This window comes from Rattus norvegicus, chromosome 19, assembly GCF_036323735.1.
Source record: "Rattus norvegicus strain BN/NHsdMcwi chromosome 19, GRCr8, whole genome shotgun sequence".
Classification (NCBI taxonomy): Eukaryota; Metazoa; Chordata; class Mammalia; order Rodentia; family Muridae; genus Rattus; species Rattus norvegicus.
The window spans coordinates 73,373,802-73,398,044 of record NC_086037.1 but is presented as its reverse complement, the minus strand read 5'-3'; the positions used below and the strand labels follow the sequence as shown (position 1 = coordinate 73,398,044).

Below are 24,243 nucleotides of genomic sequence, written 5' to 3'. Positions count from 1 at the left end.
AAGGAAAGCCTGCTATTATGGGCTGTCTTAGGGTCAGGCAGAGACCACGTCTTTGAGCATTTCTTTAACTTGCCCAAGTGTTTAATACAAAGTCCTTCAATCGCTCTTCCAGTTCTTTCCAGTGCCCCTTACCCTCCTCACTGAACAATGGCGTGAGGGGTTTTAATAGGAAGATTTATTAAATGGATAAGGATGCTTTACTTTGCACATTTTGGTTTCCAAGGAATTCTTTTCAAGTTCTGGTATCAGATTTTGGAAGGAACTCACTATATGAATAATCAGAAGAAAGTGGGAGGGATGTAAGTCCTTATAATCAGGAGGTAATGTGACCTCTCAAAGGGTGGGCAGAGTTGGTTCCAAACGAGAAGTTGGTCACACGATGTGAGCATTTGCACCTAGTCAGCTAGTGCAAAAGGGCAGCCAGAGTGTCAACGGAGAGGGAGTTTTCATGTGTAAGATATTGAAGCACGAAGTGGAACTTCATAAGGCTCAAAAATCTCTCTTGAAGTTACCGCCCTTGGGCAGCAAAGCTGACTTCCACAGAGGCACGGTCAACATCCTTGTCCTGGAATGTACTGTTGTGTAACCTCGTGGTAGGAAATGTTGATGTGAAAGTGTGAGGTTTTGACTTTTTGTTTTTTCTTTAGTCTGCTTTGTAAGATATGCAAGAGGGCAGAAAAGCTTCACAAGTGGTTTCATCTACTTTGCTAACACATAGAATTTGCTCTCTGGTCCAGAAAACCACACTGTGCACTATGTTGGCTAACATTCTGATGACATCGTAAAGCATATGAATTTGGCATTTTAGAAAAGGCCAAGATGTGGAGAAAGACGTTCCTTACATTTTCCTTCTTCTCAGTAAATAGTGGTTCAGCTTTATCTTCCAGTGACCTGGCCAGCCCTAAAATTTAACTGAGGAATCCACCTTACATGGTATTGAACCCTCCTTGTCTACTTGTCTTGTTTTAATAACTTACAGCTATCTTATTTATTAAAGAAGAAAAAGAAATCAGAGGGGCTGGGATCTAGGTTGTGGAGCTCAGTGATGACAATTGTATCAGCAGACATTTGTAGAGGGAAAAACAAACAGTCAAAAACAAAAACCAAAAAAACTTCATATGGATCACGAAGAAGAAAATGGAGAAAGAAGAGAAGAGATATGAAGATGCAGGGACCCTGATGGCTAAGCTTTTAAATTATTACCCAGGCCCTGGAGTTGTGCACAGTTCTCATTAAATTCAATAGTAATAATTGGACTAAATCCCTTCTTAAAAATAGCAGGAAACAATATTCTGAGCTTAAAACAAATTTATGGCTTCTGTGAGCAAATGCCAGCTGCACTACTGAAAGGATCTTGCCTGCAGTTGGGTCATTAAGCACAGGATGTAAGCAAAGATTTAATTTTCTAGTCAAGGTTCCTATCTAGCATGATCACTGCTTGGTTATCAGCTGGTCTTAAAGTCCAAGCAAGTGGTACGGAAGCCCACACAATCATAAGTCACCAAAATACTGTGAGCTGCTGTGGGGATGTGGAAAGACCCTCAGAGGGTGAAAGTCCTTTGCAACGAGAAATGCATTAAACAGGGAAGTCTATCCAAGCATGAATAGCCTTTTATGTCTCTAATGACAACCTAGGTAGTATATGGATATTGTATCTGTGCTGAGTGTATTATATTGATCAGAATCTTCAAGATGAATCTCTCTCTGTCTGTCTCTGTCTCTGTGTGTGTGTGTGTGTGTGTGTGTGTGTGTGTGTGTGTGGACATGTTCATGCATGGGTATGTGTCTATATGTATGTCAGAGGTAAATTTCAGATGTTGTTCTTCAGGCACCATCCTGTTTTGTAATCGGCTCTCACTGGGGCCTGGAACTTGCCGGGTAGGCTAGGCCTGCTAGTCAGTGAGCCACTGGGATCTGCCTGTCTCCACCTCCATGCATACTCCACACACCCTGTTTCTGTGTGGATTCTGATGATTGAACTCAGGTCCCCAAGCTTGCACAGCAGGGGTAAGTGCTTACATATACTCACTGAGATACCCACTCGGCCCTTAAAACAGAATCTTAAGATTCTGCTTCGTTTGCAACTGCTCATGAAAACAGAATCTTGATGAAGGAGTAGGGTCTGTCTGTGGCCACCTGTGAAGTGTGGGAGGCCTCACCTTGAGCTAGACCTGTCTGGAAGCACATTACCTCCCTGTGAGGCCCATGCAGTGACCTAACCAGAAGGTTACAGCGAACATATAGCTTTTAAAGGTCACACAGTGCATGACCCTCCAGTGAGGAGGTGAGGACCAGATTTATAACTCAGACAATGGAATAAACAGGAAACCATATAGACATTGTCTATCTCTATGACCAGGCAGGCTGTTTGAACCAGTCTTGTCTAGATGGTGGTAGCAACAAATCTTACTGATTCATGCTCTGTGTACACCTGCCCTCTGACTTCGGCAGACCCTGAGATTGGGCTGACAGCCCCTTGTTTATAAGACCTTCACAAGCGTGACCTAGAGGTCCTGTCAAACGTGTTATCGAAACCTCTACCGGTGTGGTCGCCAATGCCTTCATTTACACTCTTTTTGAAGAGCGCTATCTCGTTTAATAGGGGAGAAGAGAGGTGGATGAAGCAGGTGAGCTCACTATTTCAGGGTGCTTCTAATCCTTTCTAGCAAGAGAGGAAACTAGATGAGCAGCTAAAGTGCATAGGGCGCCATCACAACCTCATATATTCACTCGTCCTCTTCCTGATAGAGGGCCAAAGACAGTGTATTGAGAGCCATAGTTCCACAGCCTCAACCCTACAGAGAAACCCTACTTGGGACATGTAGACCAGGGCTTTCATCCTGGTAACAGACAGGTAAGAGTAAAATATTTGCGAACAGACACTGTGCCTTTTCCTTTGTCATCAGACTATTAAAGCAACATTGGAATTTCCTTGTGAATCTCATTCTGGGAGGAGGAAGGCTGCAGGCTGGGCCAGCCAGAGGGAGAACTTGGTCTCTGGGAAGACTTCACACAGGCTGACGGCATGCCTCTTGCCCTCCATTTAAACACACAACCCACGTCTGAATCTCTGAGATGGAGTTGAGGGTCAGGTCACTGGACCTCTTCCCAATGTGAATAAATCGTCTTTCTCTGCTTGTCACTATTACTTGTTTGTTTGAATGACCTGTTGAGGATAGGTGGCCAAACCTAGCTTATTGTGGCTGCTAGGGCCTGGGTTCAGAGCCTAGCAACATCTTAGGCTAGAGCCCCAAAGTCAAATTACAACAGGTCTGAGCAGGAACACAGCACTTGGTGGATTGAGGTGACTGAGGGGTTTGGGGCTATGTGGGAACAAGCATTTTGTCAGCTGAACTCCTGAAAACTGGGAGAAAGTTCTGCAGAAGTTTGCTTTGCAGTTTAATCGGGTCAATGGTGACGGTGGCCTTTAAGGAAGCATGCTAATTAGGGAAGTCCTTTCTAGTCCTCTGTGAGGCAGTCAGTGTGGAGGAAACACTGACACACACACACCACACGGTCCATTAATAAATGACTGCAGAGGCCAAGGCTGAGTGAACTTCAATAAAGGAAATGAAAGTATCTGGGAAGCTGACCCTCTCACCTTCCACTAATGATTAACTCCAAAGTATTTAAAAAAAATCCCTCTGGTTGCTTATACAACTGCTTCCCTTCATGTGAGTCTGTAGGGAAGAATGTCACAGAATACGAACAGAAAACAAAGGAGGGCAGCCTTTGATAACCCGCACCACTGGGCGTACAGAGTCCTTGGGTTTTCCTCTGAGCGAGAGGATAAGGGGGATGCTCCCAGGGTGTTTCTCTGCCCAGGCACAGTGTAAACCTTGGTTTCCTGAGCCAGTCTTGTGGCACACCCTCTGTAAGTGCTGTTGTAAAACTGCCAACTCTGTGGCAGGCACAACAGACAAACTTTGCGCTTCTTGATTCTGCAGAATGGTGATGAAAATAAATAGTTAGGCTGTGGCTTGTGAGATTTCCTTCTTCTAGTTTGCAAACACAGGCCACATCAGAGCTGTGCTGCAATTAAACAAAGTATGTCTCTCAATTCCCTGGGGGAGGGGGGTAGCTGGGACTTGTCATTCAGCAGTGACTGATGAGGAAGGGAACCTTGTTCACTGGGGCTTACCGGGGACCAAAAGCATGTGGCTTTTATAGCCTTGCTGTTCTCCTAGGCCTTTAGAGCAATGGAAGCCAGAAACCTCAGTGTGATGCTATTTTGGGAGTGGGATTGGAAGGGGTGTATGGAATATAGACACTTTAGGTTTTCATACCTGATTGGATGGTGCTGTCTATAATGGTTGGCTTCTCTGTGGCCAGGACAGTGGTGCCTCCTGAAAAATAAGAGTAGCATCATACCAAAGTAAGAAAACAAAGGTAGCATGCAATAATGTTACAAGCTCACATCTTTACACATTCCCCACAGAAAATTCTTACTTTAGTTCCTGCCAGGACCAATCACATTTGACTGATTCTTGGTCTACCACAATATCTAATTCAAACAACATTACCGTAAGATTGCTTTGTTTTCATTTTATGTATGTTTTGTGCATGTTTACCTGTGTGTGCAGATTCACATTAAGTGTGCAGGGGCATGCTCATGCAGATGCCAGAAGATAATCTAAGGTGTCGTGTCAGAAATATCACTTAGATCCTTTGAAACAGGACTACACAAGTAGGCCAGATTGTTGGCTAGTGAGTCCCGGGGACCCCAGCTATAAGCTTGTTGCTACTATGCTGTGTGTGTGTGTGTGTGTGTGTGTGTGTGTGTGTGTGTGTGTGTGTGTGTGTGTATTCTAGGAGTTGACTTCAGGTCCTTAGGCTTGAAAGGGAGCCCCATATCAATTGATCTATAGTCTCAACTCTAACAGCATTAAATGAAAAGACATTTGCTTACAACTTTTTTAAATGAACAAATAAATATTGTCTCTATGATACACAATCACTCTCTCTTTCTCGCTCTCTCTCTCCCCCTCTCTGTCTCTGTCTCTGTCTCTCTCTCTCTCTCTCTCACACACACACACACACAAACGCACGCGCGCGCGCTAAATTGCACTAATTAGCAAATGCATTACCCTACACCCCACTTTTTAATGGTTGTGGTAGTGAAAACTCTTGTAGCAATTTTCAAGTATGCCATACATCCTGGCATGTTTTATCATAAAGCATCCAGAAGGCATGAGGAGTCATGGACTTTATTCTAAGGCTAAATACAGCGTTCTGTTTCAAGAGTGAAAGACCAGGTCTATACCCTTCTCACTGACTTAAGTATTAAACTTGACCTACACCTTGAGGCATTCAATACTTTCCAGAGTTTGAGAAGTGGGCCTTCAGGGAAGTCATGAGGTCAGTCCCCATGAGGTATTTTTAAAACTGAAGTTTTAAAATGGATGGCTGTGGTTCTTCCTGTTTTATTCTTTTCCTTTGGCATAGCTGTTTATTTTTTCCAAGAACAAATATTCTGCTCAGAGTGTTTTGGAGAAGTGGTAGAAGTATCTGAAGGCAAAGGGGATAAACACTTCTTCCCAATCCCAAGGGACTTGAAGATTGACTGGTAATTACATGAATACTTGCAGATTTGATTCAGCCTGGGACTTCTTGGAAATCTCTGTCAGGGAATGGGCAGTAGCCTTTGCAGACTTAAACTTTCTTCTGCAGGGTTGCTCTGCCCTCCACTCACCATCAGTCTAGGCTGTTCTAAGTAGTGTTCTCTCACACTGTGTGTGTGTGTGGTGCTTGCCTATGAGGATACATTCACATGGACACATGTGTGTGAGGGTGTCCATGAATGTGTGTGCTCCAGTATACAGAAGCAAGGTGTTCATCTCAGATGTCAATCTTACCTTGGGTTGTTGAGATGGGGTCTGTCTCTGAGACCTGATTAGGCCAGGCTGGCTAGCCCAAGGGACCCTCCTGTCTCTGCATCCCCAGTGTTGGGATTACAAGCACATGGCACTATACCTCATTCTTGTGTAGACTCTACTAAGTCCTCCCAGGCCCATAAAGGGTGTTCTCAAACTTGCCACAAGAATAACCTTGATTACTCATTGTAGTTTCCTATTTATCCCCTCCGGGACCTCAGTGGGAACAGAATCTCTGGGAGAAAAGGCCTTGAAATAAATTATTTTCCAGAGCTTCTCAGATGAGTCTTTGACTCATTGGGTCTGGGAAACAGTGCTGTGCTGCTTTTTACTCAAAGGCATAAGAAGCCATTCTTTTCTTGAGTGTTTTTGCCACACAGACTCTAGTGCAGGTTATGGATCTTCTGTGTTACCATGCATATATACATAGATATGGTGTGGAAGCCAGGGGTCAGCATCGAGTGTTTTTCAAATTGATCTCCACATTACCTTAAATTATGTGTACTTTAAATGTACTGCTCTCTCTCTCTCTCTCTCTCTCTCTCTCTCTCTCTCTCTCTCTCTCTTTCTCTCTCTCTCTCTCTCGTGTGTGTGTGTCTGCCTCTCTTGTGTTGGGATTACCTGTACACACTGGCACATCTGACCTTTTACGTGTATCCTGGGATCCGAGCTCAGGTCCTCATGTAAGTGCATTATCCGCTAAGCTATCTCTCTAACCCCAAGGAATTGATCTTTATTCCACAGTATAAACCCTGGCCTACTTGGGTAGGGGTACAAACAGGCTGCAGGGTGTTCTGCCTCACTTCATGCAGATCTGTGATGATCTCTGTCCTTCCCTACAGCTCCATAGACCAGAATTCACACTAAATGTGCTGTGATACATTACAGAGGTGCAATATTTTGCTTTTGGTACACCTTGAGGTTTCCGAGCTGACCCTTTGCACTAGCATGTGCAAATGCTAAAGTCCCAGAGTGCAAATGCTAAAGGAGGATCACATGCACATGGCTTCCATGAAGTAAGTAGGCACTGGAAAGGAGGGATTAGGCACACTGAGAGTTAAGGGGTTTCTGATGGCAGGATTGGATGGAGGCCAGAATACATTAGCATACTGTTCCCAGTAGTCTGAGAGGAGAGGGATTCAAGGTGAACAGTCACTTTCATATCTGTTACACATGATCAGTTTTGTTACAGGCTGTAAGCTGAATTCCACTGTTGGGTCCTTCATGGCTCAAGGTGAAATTTCACCTCCCACTGCCTTTCAAAAGGGTTTGCAGTTGAGCAACTTCAGGAGTGAATCTTAACTTTGGCCAGAAAACATAGAGGCACAAGTTCTCCAGTCCCTAACACAGGACCCAGTTCACCTGAATGTCAGCATCATTTGTGAGTAATAGCATTGGCCTGGAATATTTGTACCCCTCTATATCCAGACATGTCATCCCAGGAGTATTTGAACAGATTCTGAATGTCCTTACTTACTCAAGAGAGAATCAACTTTTTTCTATACGCCCTGCTCTTGGAGTTCAAGTGAAAACACTCCTGCTGGCTTTTATTACACTGGGTACCCAAAGTTGATAGTTCTGGTTGTAAAGTCTCTCACAATTAGCCGAAAGGGTGATGTGAGTCTATGCTGACTAGATCAGTGGTTCTCAACCCTGTTAATGCTGTGACCTTCTAATACAGCACCTCATGTTGTGGTGACCCCAACCATAAAATTATTTTCATTGCTACTTCCTAACTGAGTCATAACGTAAATACTTTTGGAGTAGAGTTTTGTCACAGGGAAGGGGGCTCACAGGATGGAAACCACTGCTCTAGGGTCTTAGAGGTGCTTGGGTTAGGAGAGCGCAGGGCGTGTGTGTGTGTGTGTGTGTGTGTGTGTGTGTGTGTGTGTGTGTGTAACTTTTCCAGGAAAGGGCAGTGCTCACATAAAATCATTTTTTAAGAATCCAGTTACCTAACCTTTCATCTGTAAAACACTCACTCTCTGAGCTCACACTTGCCCCAGGCAGCTTTCTACACACAAAACCCATGCCTCCTAAACTCACACCTGACCCAATTAGCTCTCTATGTGTAAAACACACACACACACACACACACACACACACACACATTTTAGTTTTGACTTTAATATAACCAATGAAAATGAAGTATGAGAATGAATAGGATTTTGTGCTCTTGGTGGGCTGTGGGCTGCACATGGTCAGCCTCTGAGAGTCTAAGTATGGTCACAGATTTTTAGAATTGTTGAGACATAGTAGCCTAAGAAAATAACTATTTTCTTTCTTGCCATGGTAACTTTAAAATAAGAAGGATTTTTTTTCTCTCTACTGAAAAAACCATTTCAGCATTGTAGGTAAAACAAAACCTTGTCTTCTCAAGGGCTGTCACTGTTTCCACTCTGAATGACACATTTTCTGGGGTGCACAGCTTGCCTCATACGTGATTTGCTCCAGGCTAACAGCCTTGCCCTATTCATTCAAAGGCTCCAGTTTCAGTTGGCTCAGTCATGAACTAATGTAAAAATGAGAAGACCATTTGTTCGGATATGAGGAGTAAATCTCAGCCTTTGTTTCTAATCAATATTAACTGACCACTTTAGGGCTCATAAGGATAAGAGCCCTCCACACAGGGCAACTGAAAAGGATGTTCTGTGATACTGAAATGCCTCCTTTTTATGAGGGACTTCACTGAGGCTGTGTTGGGCTACAGAACCCTGAGGCTTACAGGCAACTTTGGGAAGATTATATGAGGTCTGTCTTGGGGATAGAACTCTTTTCTATATCAGCCACAGAACTTGTTGTCTGATGTGAAAATGCTTCTGCATTAATTGGAGAAACGCTTTATGGCTTGTGGTTATTCCTATCTAAGATTTGCACTGACAGCCCATAGCAATATGATGTGTCTTGGAAATTTAGAGGGCAACAGTTTCAAGTTGGTTAAGACTTAAATATAAACGTTCTTGTTAGCCGTGCTACATTTCTGGACTGATTTTTTTTTCCTTTTAACCTGCATTTTACTCTGGAGCCTAGAGCTCGTTCCTTCTTCCAGAGGAGAGATTTTGAAGTAATTGGAAATGAACCAAGGGACATTCCCTAAATTTTTTGCTCTAATGTGTTTAGCCATCAGCCTTGCAGTATTAGGAAATTACATGATAACACCTTCAATTTTGCTCATTAAAATTCACTATGGGAGCTCTGGGTCAAGGGGTTTGGGAAGACAGTTCAGCAAAGTACTTTCTGCACAACCTAAGAACCTTTGTTTCCCAGCACCCGCATAAAAAGTTATGTGCATGGAGCCCAAAAGAAAAAGCTGAAGTGAAAAGGGGGCACCACATGATCAGAATGAAAAGCAAGCTGGAGTGGAGGTGGAAAGCACCTACCAGAGGGCCTGTGCACCTAGTGCAAGTTAGTCCCACAGGCTTCTCCATTTTGCTACAACAGCCTGTGTCTGTGTAAAGGACAACAGCCTGAACTTGCTCTTCTTGTTCTGGCCTCTTGAAGCTAGGCATGCTGCTCAATGAGGGCCAGACTCCTTCCTATGTCAATCTTGGCTTTTCTCTCTTTGGCCTAGAGAGGACCCCATCCTCAGCGTTCCTGAGAAGCAGTGAACACCACCATCTGTTCAGGGCAAAGCTGAATCTATTCTCACATGTCACTCCAGGACCACTATGTCCAAGCACAACTGTCCTATGTGTATATGTTCTGAGATGCATGTCAAGTCTAGCCTGATGTCTTCGTCCCCAAGCCGACTGCAGCTACCACAGTCAAGCAGACATCCACTAGCTGCCTGCATCATAGACCATCATACTACAACACTGTAGGAGCTCTCCTGCCCTGGCGCTTCCTGACACTTGTTACTGTCACCAACATTTTCCAAGCAGGATTATGCATAGAGGTCCAGCACAAGTCTGAAGACCCTCAAACAAGCTCTGTCTGCATGTGCTAAACCACATCTGTCTGGTATGGACTCTCCTGAGAGCCAGGAAAGGGTTTGCGTCTCTGCAGACTGTGGCTGTCCTTGTCTGTTTAAATCTGGTGCAGTTGTTTTTCATATGGTATGGAATAAGAAGAAAAACAGGCTTTTAAAGCATAGTTATAAGCTGAAATACCTGTCCTTAACCTTAGTGTGAGGTAGGTAGACAGAGGAAGCTCTTTAGAGCTCACTGGTCAGCCAGTCTAGACGAACTAGAAAGTCTCCAGGTTTAGTGAAAGACTCTGGCTCCAAAAGCTAAGAACAGACTGAGGAAGATGTTCAATGCCCACCTCTGACTTTCACAAGCACACACACAAGCACATGCATATACAAAACAAAACAAATGTCGGATTTTCTGTCCTACTTAGTCTTAAGGGTCCTGTGATACATTCTTGCAAAAACAGGGTATGAATTTTAATGCCCTGGCCAGTTTTGAAATGGACAATCCTGTCTCCATATTTCTTAATTTACTCTGTTATTCTGAGAGGAAAGAAAGGTTTCTTTGTAGCTTTTGTGGTTCAGGCAGTGTGAGAGTAACAGCAGACGAACCCTAAGACACTGGTGCACTCCCACCTGAAGCATCTGCCAGCACGGCTGATGTGATTCAGCCTTAGTAAATTTTAATATTAAACGATTTACAAAATCCTAACTTAAAAGCTGCATTAGAATTAGAAGTCTAATTTGATCAATTTGTTGGATAAAGTCTCCACTCAAACCATTTTGTCCTCGTTAGGAAAGGAAGTGAACGCTTTAGAGCATGTGGTTAGGGATGGGTGGCGTGCATGGTACAGTGGGAGGAGCTGCCTAAAGATGAGCTCAACACAGCCAGCTCTGAAAACAGTTGTGCCTGCTAGGGGTAATTTGTTTACATGAGCAGTGTGAGGAAATGAAGCCATACATGGCGTGGCAAGGCTCCCTTCTCCAGGGGCCCTGCCAGCACCCTGCCACCAACCACTATGAGTGACAAGTACACACACAGAGGACACAGACGGACAAGACACAATGATGGAATGAGGGTGGGTTCTGCACCTGTGAGCTGGAAGTCATCACCTGTGCCACTGTGGCAGTTGGCCTGGTCATCGTCACACTCGTCCACGGGGTTCCCATTGGGTGTCGTGGGTCCAGCTGTAGGCACTGAAACAAGATCCAAGTATTACTTCTCAAACTTCTAAAGAACCATTCTTGAGGCTCGGTTAGTTGGATCTGCTAAAACTTGTGCAGTAAACTCAACGAGCAGAGTGGAGGTCAGGGATCTGTTCTGCCTCTCTCTTGGGAAGCTAAGTACTCCTGAATTTTAAAGAATGAATGAGCTGCTAGGCTCAGGTGTTTGATCCCCATCTGCTGCAGGAGCACTCAACACATAGTTATCTATGCAAACATTTTTTTTCTTGCAAACCTCTTGAGTTCTCCCAGATTATTTGTTCATGACCCTGGAGTCAAGAACCCCTGGGATAGAGATTAGACCATGTTTCTTTCTATTCCTAATGTACTAAGAAGTCACCCCCACAAATTCTATCAAAGACTTAGTATTGACTAGTTTGCGGAGTGGGTTTTTTTTTTCTGCACAAAGAAGCATCAGCTCACACTCAGCCTTGCACTGTTCTCTGTTCAGACGTTGTTCTGTTTCCCTCTAAGCCGATTTCAGCCTGAGACCCCCATCCCAGGCAGCTGTGTGAGCATGGCTGTCTCCTGTGGGACGAGGTCAGCTTACCTGTCCAGTCTCTCGTGGGGTTGCATTCTGCTGCTGACTGAGCCCCATGTATCTTTGAATTTGTAGTTGAAAAGTAGCCAATGTTAATCAGAGACTGCTTTTGAAGTCCTTTAAGTTTGGTTCAGTCTATTTTTTTTTTCAACCTGTTACTCATTTTTGCAATCTGTTTAATATTTACAGTTCTGGGATTGTATTTCACATTACAGGACAAGAGATAAGGGTCAGGTTCTTTGATCTAAGAAGCTGGAAGTAGGATGGGAGTGGGGTGGGGGGCTCCTCTCCAGCTCTGGTCAGGAAGAATTTACCAGTCACAGCTGCTTTATTGGGAAGAACTTCACACTGTTACTGTGCTTAAGGACTGCACAGAGTTAAGAGAAATACAGAAGCAGAGGGAACTGAGTTTCTACTGTCCCAAATCCCTGACCCCAAGAGAGTCAGGAAACCATCATGCACAGATGATATGTGCTATTTAGGCCCGTCTCCTGAACTTTGCAAACTAGTTGGTTAGTGAGTTCTTGGGATTTGCCTGTCTCTGCTTCCCTAGTGCTAAAAGACAGCACCATGACCAACTTTCCTTCACATGGGTTCTGGGAATTGAACCCATGGCCTTATTTTTGAAAGGCAAAAATTTTACCTATGGTGCCACCTACTTAGCCCTATTACTTATTCATAATACCTCCCCATGCACACACTCATCTGAACACACATCCACATACACTTCTACCTGCTGTACACTCACTCCTGCTGTACATGTACTCCTGGATCCATTCATTACTGTCACTGTGTTGGCAGAATGCTTTGACCACTCACGTAACTACTGTCCCTCAGCTACCACAGTTCTTGATAACATGCCTCTTTTAATACTTTTCAGCTCTGCTTTCTCTGCTGACTTCTCACTGTGAATGGTGCTTACAAGAAGCAGCTTCATGTTGGAAGTGGTCCAAGGTAGTGCCTGGGTTCCATTACAAGGAACAAGAAGTAACTCATTTTATGCCTCAGTTTCCCTATCTGAAACTTTGGGAGTCTTTAACAGTTGTTAAAAAAATTGTGCTCAAAATAAGAGAGAGAAAGAGAGTCCTTCAAGGCTAAGTTGGACCTCATCATCTCTCTGATAGTCCTTCAGATACCCACTAAGAAGCTTGATCCTGGTGCTCATTTGCTAAAACCAGAGAATAGGTCTAAGGAATAAGAAGACAATCTCTTGACATGAGCATTAAGAAGTGGTGGAATTACTTTTCCTACATAGTGTGTATTTAAAGAAAAGAAAAAAGAAAAACCTGGTTCAGGGCAGTGCTGTAGGTCCCCCATCTTACTCACTCCAGAATTGCAACTGGCAAACTGCCACAAGGCTCGGTGTTTTCAACCCTCTGCTCATTCCACCTCCTAAATCACAGTTCTTCCAGGATCAGGATGAAGCACCTGCCTCAGGCCACCACCTTTCCTTTCCTAGAGGACTACACTTCTCGGAAAGCTGAATGAGAGCACTTTACACTTGGTCAGGATTGCTAACTGCTTCTTCATCATTTGCTTGATCCCTGCCATGTGGTTACTGTTGGTCTGCACTGATAGTGTTGGAAGATTAAGACTACAGACTTAGAAGCTAGAACTATGAAGAGGGTGGGAAACAAGGCCTGGTTTCAAATATAGATCAAAAAGTAGCCATGAATTACTCAGCAGTGTGGTGATTGATAGCCTAAAACCATATAGTGCATACAGAAAGTTCTACGGCATTTAACTTGCTCAGGAATGTAATTATGTTTGGGTAGCTCAACACACACGTAATTTTGAAACCCGAGGAAGGTGATATTAAAAAACCTTCTTTGCAACAACTTTAAGCATGTGCTCAGTTGATTAACATCTGGGCACCAACACTAGCCATTCTCCTAGGTAACCCAAAGAAGGACCTGGAGGTGGAAAAGCTGGTGTAAGGTTACCCATTTATATACAAATCTAAGGCAGATGGGAATTCCAGTGCATCAAGCAACAAATGGTACAATAACCAGCTCAAATCACTCAGCACCTCTATCCCAGGTAAGATTTTTGGGTCTGAATTTGTCCTTCACGTGACCTTCATATGATAATCTGGGAAACGAGGAAATGTCCTTCCATAGACCCCATCATATCATATACTTTATCACAGGTCAAACTTTGTGTCTTCCCAGAAACCTAAGGAATTTGTCCAGGATGTCTTGTCCCTCTGTCAAAGCTGCTCCTGCTATAGCAGGACATTAGCCAATACCACAGACAGAAATTTGGATGGGAAAGACCTCTATTTTATTTTCAATAACTTTATTTTATTTGTACTAGAGAGAGTATGTGTATGTGTGTGATTTATATATGTTGGTGCAGATAAGTATGTGGGGCCCTGTGCACACATAGAACTCAGAGGTCAACTTTCAAGGGTCAACTCTTTTCTTCTATAGAGGGTCTAGGGATTGAACTCAGGTTGCCATCTTGGTGACTGCTTTATCCACATTACTGAAAACCAAAGGAGTTGGCTACAGGTTTTGGAGAGTAGGCAGGAGAGGGAACATAGTGGTTAAAGGGCTTTACCATCCTGCAATGGCAACATTTCAGAACTAGAGAACGAGAAAACTGTGTGTACTCGAAGACACTGGTCTGTTTACTATAAAACGGTAGTACCCATCAGGAAGATCACAAATTTGAGGCCAGCCTGGGCTTCAGTAAGACCCCCATCTCAAAAATATGTGAAATGAATTCTGTGTTATGTAAGTTTCATTTCAATATTTTTGTATGTGGATCCTCAAGTGTGTGTAGGTATACATGTGCACATATACATATGAAAGCCAGAGGTCAACCTTGGCTGTTGTTCCTCAGATGTTATCCACTTTGATTATTGAGAAGGTATCTCTCACTAGGGATCTACCTGTCTCTGCCTCTCCAGTGCTGTGATTACAAATGTGTACTACCATACTCAGCCTTTTCTTTTCTTTGCTTTGCTTTTCAAAATGTGAATTCTGAGGCTTGAACTCAGGTCCAATATTTGTGTGGCAAGAATTTTACCAACCAACGGAACCATCACACACACACACACACACACACACACACACACACACACACACACTCAAGAGAGACAATCTCCTAGACTCCAAAGGGAAGAAAATCAGTGTAGACTACTAAGGCAAATTTGGATGTTCTGTGGCATGGGCAGCTGCCAGGCCTCGATGACTTCCAGGCATGAAAATGCAGTTCATTCAGGAGAAAGGGTAGCAGTTTTACCACAGCACAGTCAGAGGCATAAATGCAAGAGAAAATAAATAGGAAGGAAAAAATCAGAAGGCACTCTGAGAACTATAGTTACCTTCTACTTCACAGCCCAGTAGCTCCATCCTCAGTCCGAGCCCACTATGTGTGGCTCTCTCGGGGTAGATCCTGATGAATCTTGTGGAGAGAGGTGTAAAGGCCCGGAGCTCAGGTGTGTCATAGTTGTTGTTGCCTTCAAAAGACTGTGAAACAAAAACAAACAAACATGGGTTAGTAAGAGAAAAAGTAGTAAGGAAAGGGTAGACAGTACATCAGGTCAAATCCCTGCCTTTCAAGGCCTTGGGTTCAAACTCCAGAATACATGTAAAAGAAAGTTGGGCATGGTGGTGTGAATTTGAGATCCCACAACTGGGGAAACAGAGCTGAGGCAGGCAGATTCCTAGAACTGAACCAGCTATCCTAGTCTAATTAACTAGCCCCAGGTCAGTGAGAGACCTGTCTCCAAATACAAGGTGGAAAGTGCTTGAGGAATAACACCAGAGGTTGTCCTATGGCCTCCTCATTCATGACCATCCTTGCACACAAACCACACACACACACACACACACACACACACACACACACACAGAGGAACATATCTGCCCATGACCCATACACATACACATGCATGAACATACTTGCCCATGAACCCCTCACAAACACACACACACACACACACACACACACACACACACACAGAGAGAGAGAGAAACTCACATGCAAATAGACAGACACAAGTACACACATATGCACCAACACATAGACACATAACCACACACACACAGACACATTGACACATACGCATGCAGATAGGCACACACACACACACACACACACACACACACACACACACACACACACACAGAGAGACACACAAGAGGACACTCTTGATTTCTTCTTTTATGACAGTAGAAACTCTTCCTTTCTAAGAGGCCAGAAACTGAGTATGAAATAAATGGAGTAGAAAGGTTAACAGAAGGAAAGATGTATACATTAAAACTGTTCTCAAAGCCTTGCAAGAAAAATCACCTTCCTGCATCCTCAGTGAGCTCTAGAAGTTCCCACCTCTCTTTCTAGAGAAAGGGAGGCGACTGTAAGCAGCTGGGGCAGCAGACAATGATTTGTGGGTTCTGAGAAGGTAACACCCGTGTCCATGATGTCTAGGTCTAGGTGGCATGTCCTTCATCTCTTTGTGGTTGATGAAATTCCTGGTCAGGACTCAGAGGTTCTTTGTTAGCAGATGAAGGAAGTTTAAGAGAGAAACTTGCCTGTATTTTCCAGGTCCCTTATGCCCTAGGGCAGAAATTCCAAGGGGTACATTTGTGAATGGAGTTTACCTGATTTGGGGTAGGTTTCTTTCTCTCCCCCCATGAATCTGGAATTCACTAACTGGCTATGCTGGCCAGCCAGTGAGCTTGGGGGACCCATGTGTCTCCACTTCCTAGCTCCCATGCTGACCATGTACATGAATTTGGGGGAGGGGCTGTAACAGACCTTCTTGCTTCCTCAGTGAGTACTTTACATACTCAGCCACCACTCAGAACTCCTGAATCAGGACTCTTATAACTCTTATAACAGAGAAGCAGGGACTGAACCTTTTCCTTTAGCAATGGCTTTAGAAGTGAGAAAGGGAAAAACAAAGATGGTCTAAGGACGGACCAGTGTCATTTACAGGAATCTTGCTGCCTTTTGGTATAAACATGTGTGCGTGTGGGGGGGCATGCAAGCATGCACACACTCACACACACACTCACTCACTCACTCGCACAGAGAGGAGAGAGGCGAGCGAGAGCGAGCAGACAACATTTATAGTGGTACCATTTATAATAGATACCACATTTCAGTCAACACCCTAGTTATAGGCTCTTAAATGAGAGGCTCCTGATTATGCTCAAACTTGGTCGCCTTGACAAGGATGAATTAAATCCCTGAAGAAGAAAGAATTAATTTCCTTTTGTGATGCTTGGGTTAGAAACAAGGCATTCAGTGCACTAGGGAAGTGCTCTACCCCTAATCTTTAGCTTCAGTTTAGAGATAGTTTAATGGAGTCCAAATGCTATATTTCAGGACCTTGGTTTAAACCAAAAGTAGAAATCTGTTTCCTTAAGGAGTACCACCAGCTGAAGGCACTTACAGATCAAAGGCAGTCAACAGCAGTCTCTGTTACTAGGGACTTTGCAGTGGTTGATTGAACTACAATGTGTGTTAGTACCTCTCAGTCCCAGCATGCCCCCACCCTGTGTGTGTGTGTGTGTGTGTGTGTGTGTGTTTATGGGGCCAGAGGACAACTTTAAGACTAGGTATTATTCCCTTTTTTGTTTTGTTTTTGAACAGTGTCTATTGGGGTACACTGATCAGCACCCTAATAGCACTTCTTTCTGAAAAGAGACCCGAGGGATCCATTTGCCTCTGCCTTCTCAACTCCTAGGACTACAAGTATACTCCAACACAACTGACTTTTTATGTGAGTTGATCAAATTTAGGTCTTCAAGCTTGCAAGGTAAGCACTTTACCTCCCGAGCCATCTCGATAGACCTTTATACATCTTTTATAGATAAGGAAACAGAGTCACAGAGTAGTTAAGGAACTTGCCTACAGCACAGCCAGGATTCAAAGCTAGACTGACTTAGTAGCACGCTTAGCTATACCACTAAGATGCTCTGGCTCTCAGAAATCAAGTAGTATAATCTCTTCATTTTGTTTTGCTTTTGAGGGGAGAGGTCTTCTTATGATACGTACCCAGGAGTGACTACAGTTCCCCTGCCTTGGCTTCCTGTGTAGCTGAGATGTTTACTGTACCTACCTTCTAAGTCTCTTCACTACTAGGAAAGAACACCAAGTTCTAAGAAATGTCTGTATTCAGGAATTACATTGATGTTCACTGATGGGCCTATAATTTGATGCAAATTGGCAACAAGATGGAGTCGCCAAGCAGAGTGGGAACACATCCAGTGGGCTCAGCGCCATAACACAGCACAAGATGTGAGTATCTCCTGCAGAACATGCCATGACAAGAGGAAACATGTAGGAAGAGACAGACAGACAACTAATGGCTCTGGGTTTGTGAAATAAATTAACTGTCCTTTTATACCTCAAAAAAAAAAAAATCCAGTAGAAATCCAACATGTCAACACTAGAGCTTAATTAATTAATTTCCTTTTTAAAAGAATACATTTGCTATCAAGGTCCTGACTCTTGATAGATTTGCAAGTGTTGTGAGTAATTGAGAATCTGACATATAGTACTGTTAGACCCAATTAAGTTGTTGTCATCAAGACACTAATTGTAACGAAAACACCATTACTATACAGACAAGTCCTGTCTATACTGATGTGGCTAGGAAGATCATAGGAGGAAGCACCGATGTCTTTGGAATCCTGAGACCCTTTCTTCACTTCAGCTTGGACAAAGAATGAATACAATGTGAATACATTATAAAAGTTGTCAGTGGCAAGCTGTAAAAACACCATCAATGGAAGCATGGAAGGCAGAGAGCAGAGGCTTGCTGAGGAATCAGCACTGGTTTCTATAAATCATCATGCTTTAGGTCTTTGGTTCCTTCTAGTCTGGAGGAGTCTAGATAATCTGGACCCTGAGGTGTAACCACCCTGGCAAGAAGGAAATTAAAAGAGAAGTGATTGTGCACTCACTTTACTTTTGGACTATTGAAAACAACAGACCCCAAAGAATTAGAATTTCACTAGTAAATTCTGGATGAAAGAAAAGGCTAAAAGGCTAGTGCTCACCAGAGTGGGAGCTTGTCTTCCAGAAAGAAATTTCACACAGTTCTGAAAACTTGTCAGACCACTTTGCAATAGATATATGGGAACTTAGACAAGGGTGGGTTAGTGATGGGAGAGATCACACTTGACCAGCACTGCTTAGCCATGCACACCTCTTGGCCTGTATTTAAACCTAAGCCGTGTGCTTAGGGTCAGTGATACCTTTTTTGTTCATATTTCTTTGGAGCCACACTGACTAAATCTTCTTTCTCTGCTTTTTACTGTTATGTGTGATATCCAAGACTAACCTGTTAGGCTACAAGGGCCAGGCTCTGACCCTAACAGCTCTGGTAGAAGGCAGACATTGCCAATTACATGGGGTGTGATTGAGGGAAGGTACAGAGGGGATTAACTCACAAAAGCATTGTTTTATCCTACAAATAGCCTTTTTTCACTTTTACATGAAGGATGTCTGACATCTTTGGTAGACAGCCAGCATTTGTACCATTAAGTAGAAAATGTTTCAAATATCTTTATATAACTTAAAAATGTAGGCTATCTGAAAGGGAAGACTTTTACTAACTTTCATCTCTACCTTAATGTTATTATTTTAGTTGAAGGGCACGATAAACACCATAGATTAGGTTTAGCCTAAGTGATTAGAATCCATGGTTTCAGATACATAGTGACAAATGTTTCAGGACTAAAATCCAATGTTTCAATCGGTCTCCAGCTGAAGTTGAAACAAAGTTGAAACACAAACATTATCTTCTTGTGCAACTCTGTATTGGGTTTACTGTGTCAGGCTGATAGCTTCAGGCTCCACTGCCATGAGGGTTAGATGACAGAAAACATATGATGCTTCCTATCCAACACATATGGTGACTTGTTTGTGCCTTCAGAACCTGGTGTGAAGAACATGTCACAACAACACACCCTACATCGGCAGCAGCAGGGAACATAGCTTTGCTGCCTATCCATGCTCTGAGATGACATCACAGCTGTTCCATTCCTTGAAGTCATTGTACAGAAAACTCTAGCTTCTAATGTGTTCCCCTAAGTCAAGAAAGGTTGGGTATAAAAAAGGACAAGTGGACTGGGGAGATAGCACAGTCAGTAAGGACTGAGTGTGATTCCTAGAAGCCAAGTAAAACTGCTGAGGATAGTATCATACACCTATAATCCTATCACTGGGGAGGCAGAGACAGGAGAACTCCTCAGTCTTGCTGGACTTAGCCTACATAATGGGTCCTAGACCTGAGAGAGACCCTGTCTCAAAATGTGAGGTGAATAGTATCTGAGGAATGATGGCTAAAGTGTCCTTTAGCTTCCACATGCTTGTGCATGGCATACCCAAGTACAGTCACACATACAAGCATGCATGCATACACAGAATCACAGTGGAAAGTAAAACGGACATAAGAAAGAAGTGAACTTATGAGCTGGGGCTATAGGTAAACCAATTGGTTGAGTTTCACCCAATATGCCCTGGAACCAGAGTTTCATTCTGTGGTACTGCATACATCAAGCAAAATGGGTATCCTGTCATCCCAGGAGGAGAAGCAGAAAGGTCAACATCAGCTACCTAGTTAGTTAGGACTCAGCCACAGTTGGAGCCTACATGAGGCCCCATCTCAGAAAAGAAAGAAAGTAGCCACATGCAATGCTGAAATGCTTTAGAAAACACAAGTTAATTCAGGGAGGGACACAGGCTTTCCCCAGCCAGAACACTGGTTTAGTCGGTGGTTAGGAGCTCCATTGCTGACCTGCAGCCTTTGGAAGATAGGGTATCACCCTCAAAGTCACATATCTAGAGGGAGGGAAGCTGGCAGCATGGCCGGGATTACTTCCTATCTGCAAGACCTTACTACACTGGTTGTAAAGTGAAAGAATGTCCCAGCCAATGAGCTGCAGTCTTCACCCATTGGGGAGCAGCTTTGGGTGGGTAGAATTAGAAAGTCCCAGAACAAAGGCCAAATGTGTTGGTGTGAGAAGTGTCACTGGGGTATGTGAAAACCTGGGGGCGGGTCCTCATTTTCATCCCAAATCCACTTAAGGCCACCCAAGCACATTCCTGGGACCCTTTCCAACTCGATGCGGTGTGCTCAGGAAGTACAAATAAACGAAGCCAACACTGAGTGAAACCTAGTGACCAAAGCATATCTTCTGGGTTTAAAACTTATACCACATTCTGTGAACGCTGGGATACAGTAATACTGAGATCGCCTTCTCTTTTCATTAGATTAGCAAGGAGTGACTGAGTCTTAAGAGGTTCCAAATTCATTAGAGTATTGCTAAGCATTATTTACAATAGCTAAAATTTGAAGAAAAAAAAAACCCTAGTATCCATTGGCAGTGAATGTATAATTAATTCGGCAGTGAATGTATACATTAATGTGGTTATTCACATGGCAGAACAGCATTCTTTTCTCAGAACGAATGAAATTGGGACCCACGATTCTTCACTCTTACACTATGCACAGAAACTGAAAGATTGGCTTAAAGGAGGCTCCAGGGTGGTTGGAGCCACAGGGCAGGAAGTGGAGTGGTGATGTACCAGGGACTCATGGGAGGGGAAGCTGAGAGGGATTACTGAATGTGCTCAGAGTCTCGGCTCCACCAGATGAACGATCTGGAGAAGAGTTGGACACAGATGTGAATTTATAAAGTCACTGTCTTGATGTATGCACGCAAAGGTTCAGATGGTAAATTCCATGCATGCTGTATCACAATTGAAGATGTATTTGTTTTGTTCTGTTTTGTTTTTTATCTTTTTGTTTGGAGACAAGGTCTCATTTTGTAACCCACCTGGGCCTAGAACTCACTATGTATCCAGGCTGATTGTTTTTGTCGTTTTTGTTTTAGCTCACAGAGATCCTCCATCTTCTGTCTCCTGACATACTTATCTCAACAAAGAAAAAATGTAAACCGTGTGGGGAGATGCAGTTCAGTGGGAGGGCAATTTTTTTTTTGTATCCACTTTCTTCAGTACCATGAACAAACAAACAAATGCTCTGGGGAGAATGTACTTGCTCTGCAGTGATGGGATCTGAGACTAGATCCTCCAGCACCCAAGTTAATGCCAGATTTGGCATGTTGAATCTGTAACCCTCATGCTAGAATGGTGGACACAGTAATCCCGGGAGCTTACTGAGAAGACAACATAGCCAAATCTGTGCTTCCCTGGGAAGCCTGACTTCTGCAAGGACATGAGAAGGGGCTTGGAAGATACATTAGCAGGTAAAGCATTTGCCATGGAAGCATGAGGACCTGGTTTGATCCCCAGAACCTATGCAAAAAGTTAATATAGTCGTGCACACTTGCAATCCTAGGCTTGGGAGGTAGAGATACAAGGATCAATGGGACTTACAGGCATAGATCTTGTTCCAGAAAACCAAGGTGGCTGGCTCCTGTGGGATCATATCCAAGGGTCACCTTTGGCCTCCACACTCATGTGTGTGGTGTTTTATGTTTGTGTGAGCAGATGTGTGTGCATGAACACACACACACACACACACACACACACACACACAAAACCAAACCACCATAAAAATACCAGGACAGGAGGATTTAACGTCTGCCCTGGGCTGGAGAAATGACTTCCTAGTGAGCCAGAGGGCAGGTAGTGTCTCCAGACAGTGGCTACTCCCTACCCCATGGCCTTACCTTAGCCTTGCGCTTGCTGTCATCCATGATCATTTTCCAGTCAGAACCATTGTTACTGTAGGCGATCTTGAACTTCCTCATGAACACTTTGTTTTCTCGGTGCTTCCCACCTTGAATGATGACACCTCTTACTATCTTCTCATCTCCCAGGTCCACTTGGAGCCATTCATTGATGTATGGGTGGGGTGAGGGTGGCAGGGCCCAGCCGGTTCGACTGGTCACCAGGCGGATGTTTTCTGGCATCCAGTTCCTGTCTCCTTGGTTGGATGCTGTAATCTGGGAGTCTGAAATAAGTCCAGACACCATGCCCAACATTCCAGAGCAAGGGTAATCTAGATGATGGGAGAAATAGATGGGCTGAGGTTATTTTCTCAGAGATGCCATGATTAGAAAGAAAACATAACCTTGTATCCATTTATATGATATCTCCAGTCTCTGTACCTTTACAATAGCAGAGTCTTCTCTTCTATAGGTCTCTACTGTCCTTAGACTCATATTCCCATTAAGAAAATCTTGATTCAGAGCATCACTGCCACCCCTCCCCGGATGCTTTTTAGTTCTCCCAAGTTTAATGTCAGTCTAAGGTTCCAGTCTCTTCTGTTCCTAGCAGTTGCTCCCACTTCAAGAAGTGTTGCCTACAAGGAATTTGTGGTTCACGACGGAACATGTGGCCAGAGATACTTAAGGAGATATACTCCCAAGCGAGAAATTGCTGAAGCAAAGTGAAGTTGGTAAGGAGGTGACAAAGGAAGAGCCTGGCTCAGCACGAAAAAAGAAAGAGGCGCAGAGAGCTCAGTGTCCACCTTATCTTACCTTCACCATCAACTGTCCTCAAGACCTATAGTTTTGTGTTTTTAGTTTAACGAAGCCTTGAACCTGATAAGTAGCTGAGGCTAAGGATGACTTTCAACTTCCGATTCTGCTACCTTTATAACTTGGGTGCTGGGGTTACAAATATGTGCTACTACGTTCAATGTGTATGGCGTAATAGATGGCAAACATCAGGGCTTGGTGCACGGTAGGCAATCATGCTACTAACTGAGCTACATTATCAGCCCCTATCGTCCCTCTCTTCTGTCCAACCTTCCATGTTTGAGACAGCGTCTCTGGCTGGTTTGGAATGTACAGAGGCTCATCTGCATATGCCTTTTGAGTTCTGAGATTAAAACCAGCCTGCACATGTATGGAAGCCCCAGACAACCTCTGCCGTTATTCCACAAATGCCACTTGAATTCTGTGATTAAAATTTACTTCTGGGCTAGCTCTCTATTACTTCAAGAAAGAATTTCTGTCTAGGTTTAAAAATCACATTTTGGGTGCTGGGGAGTTAGCTCAGTTGGATCTCTTGGATTTTAAAAGTCAGGCATGGTAGCTGACACTGGTAGTCCAGCACTTGGGAGGCAGAAATAAGCAGTTCCTTGAGCTCACTGGCAGCCAGCCTAGATGAACTGGTGAGCTCCCAATCCCAGTGAGAGATTGTCTCAGAACAAATAAACAAATATGGGCTGCACTTGTGGAATGACAGTTGAGGTTGTCCCTCCGTCTTCACACATCTGCATGAGCACCTCTGATGTGTGTGCCTCCCATGAATTCAAACGCCGGTATCTCATTTTGGATTTATATCAGCTACCTAATATATTCCAGTTAACCAATTCTCCCCCACATCCAGTAGATAGATTTCTTATCAATGCTTTTGGCCAAGATGTTCAGCTTCCTCTCTCCTGATTTCCGAGGCACAGCCTCTTCAAATGTCAAGATGCAGTTCCAGAGTCATGGAAACTTCTGCCTACTTGGGGTGATTGCCCTCCTGGGAATGTGATGGCCCAGGCAGGAAGTGGCTCTAGCTGGGACAGAAATATGCTGTGGGTGGGATTATGAGTCTTGTAATCACAGATAGACTATAAGATGCCCAAGAGCAAGAGCAATAGAATACATGATAGATCTCTTTATATCTTCTGTAGCAACAGGTGAGTGTCCATTGTTGATTGATTGATTGGTTGACTGCTTAATAAGTAACTGACACCAGTTATCTTT

General features: G+C 43.7%; 1 protein-coding gene across 6 annotated transcripts in view; it reads right to left on the bottom strand.

The window, feature by feature from the left end:
* The window catches only part of Nrp1 (neuropilin 1), a 155,149-nt gene that overhangs the window by 13,661 nt on the left and 117,245 nt on the right, over positions 1 to 24,243 (bottom strand). For 4 of the 6 annotated variants that reach the window (NM_145098.2, XM_006255825.5, XM_063277784.1 and 1 more), the window contains 4 exons: positions 22,210 to 22,541; positions 14,880 to 15,024; positions 10,876 to 10,980; positions 4,287 to 4,346 (listed from right to left, as the gene is read on the bottom strand). In NM_145098.2, coding sequence (NP_659566.1) covers positions 4,287 to 4,346; positions 10,876 to 10,980; positions 14,880 to 15,024; positions 22,210 to 22,541 — 642 coding nt within the window. The remainder of the gene's footprint in view (positions 1 to 4,286; positions 4,347 to 10,875; positions 10,981 to 14,879; positions 15,025 to 22,209; positions 22,542 to 24,243) is intronic. The other 2 variants (XM_006255826.5, XM_063277785.1) reach the window with 1 other exon arrangement.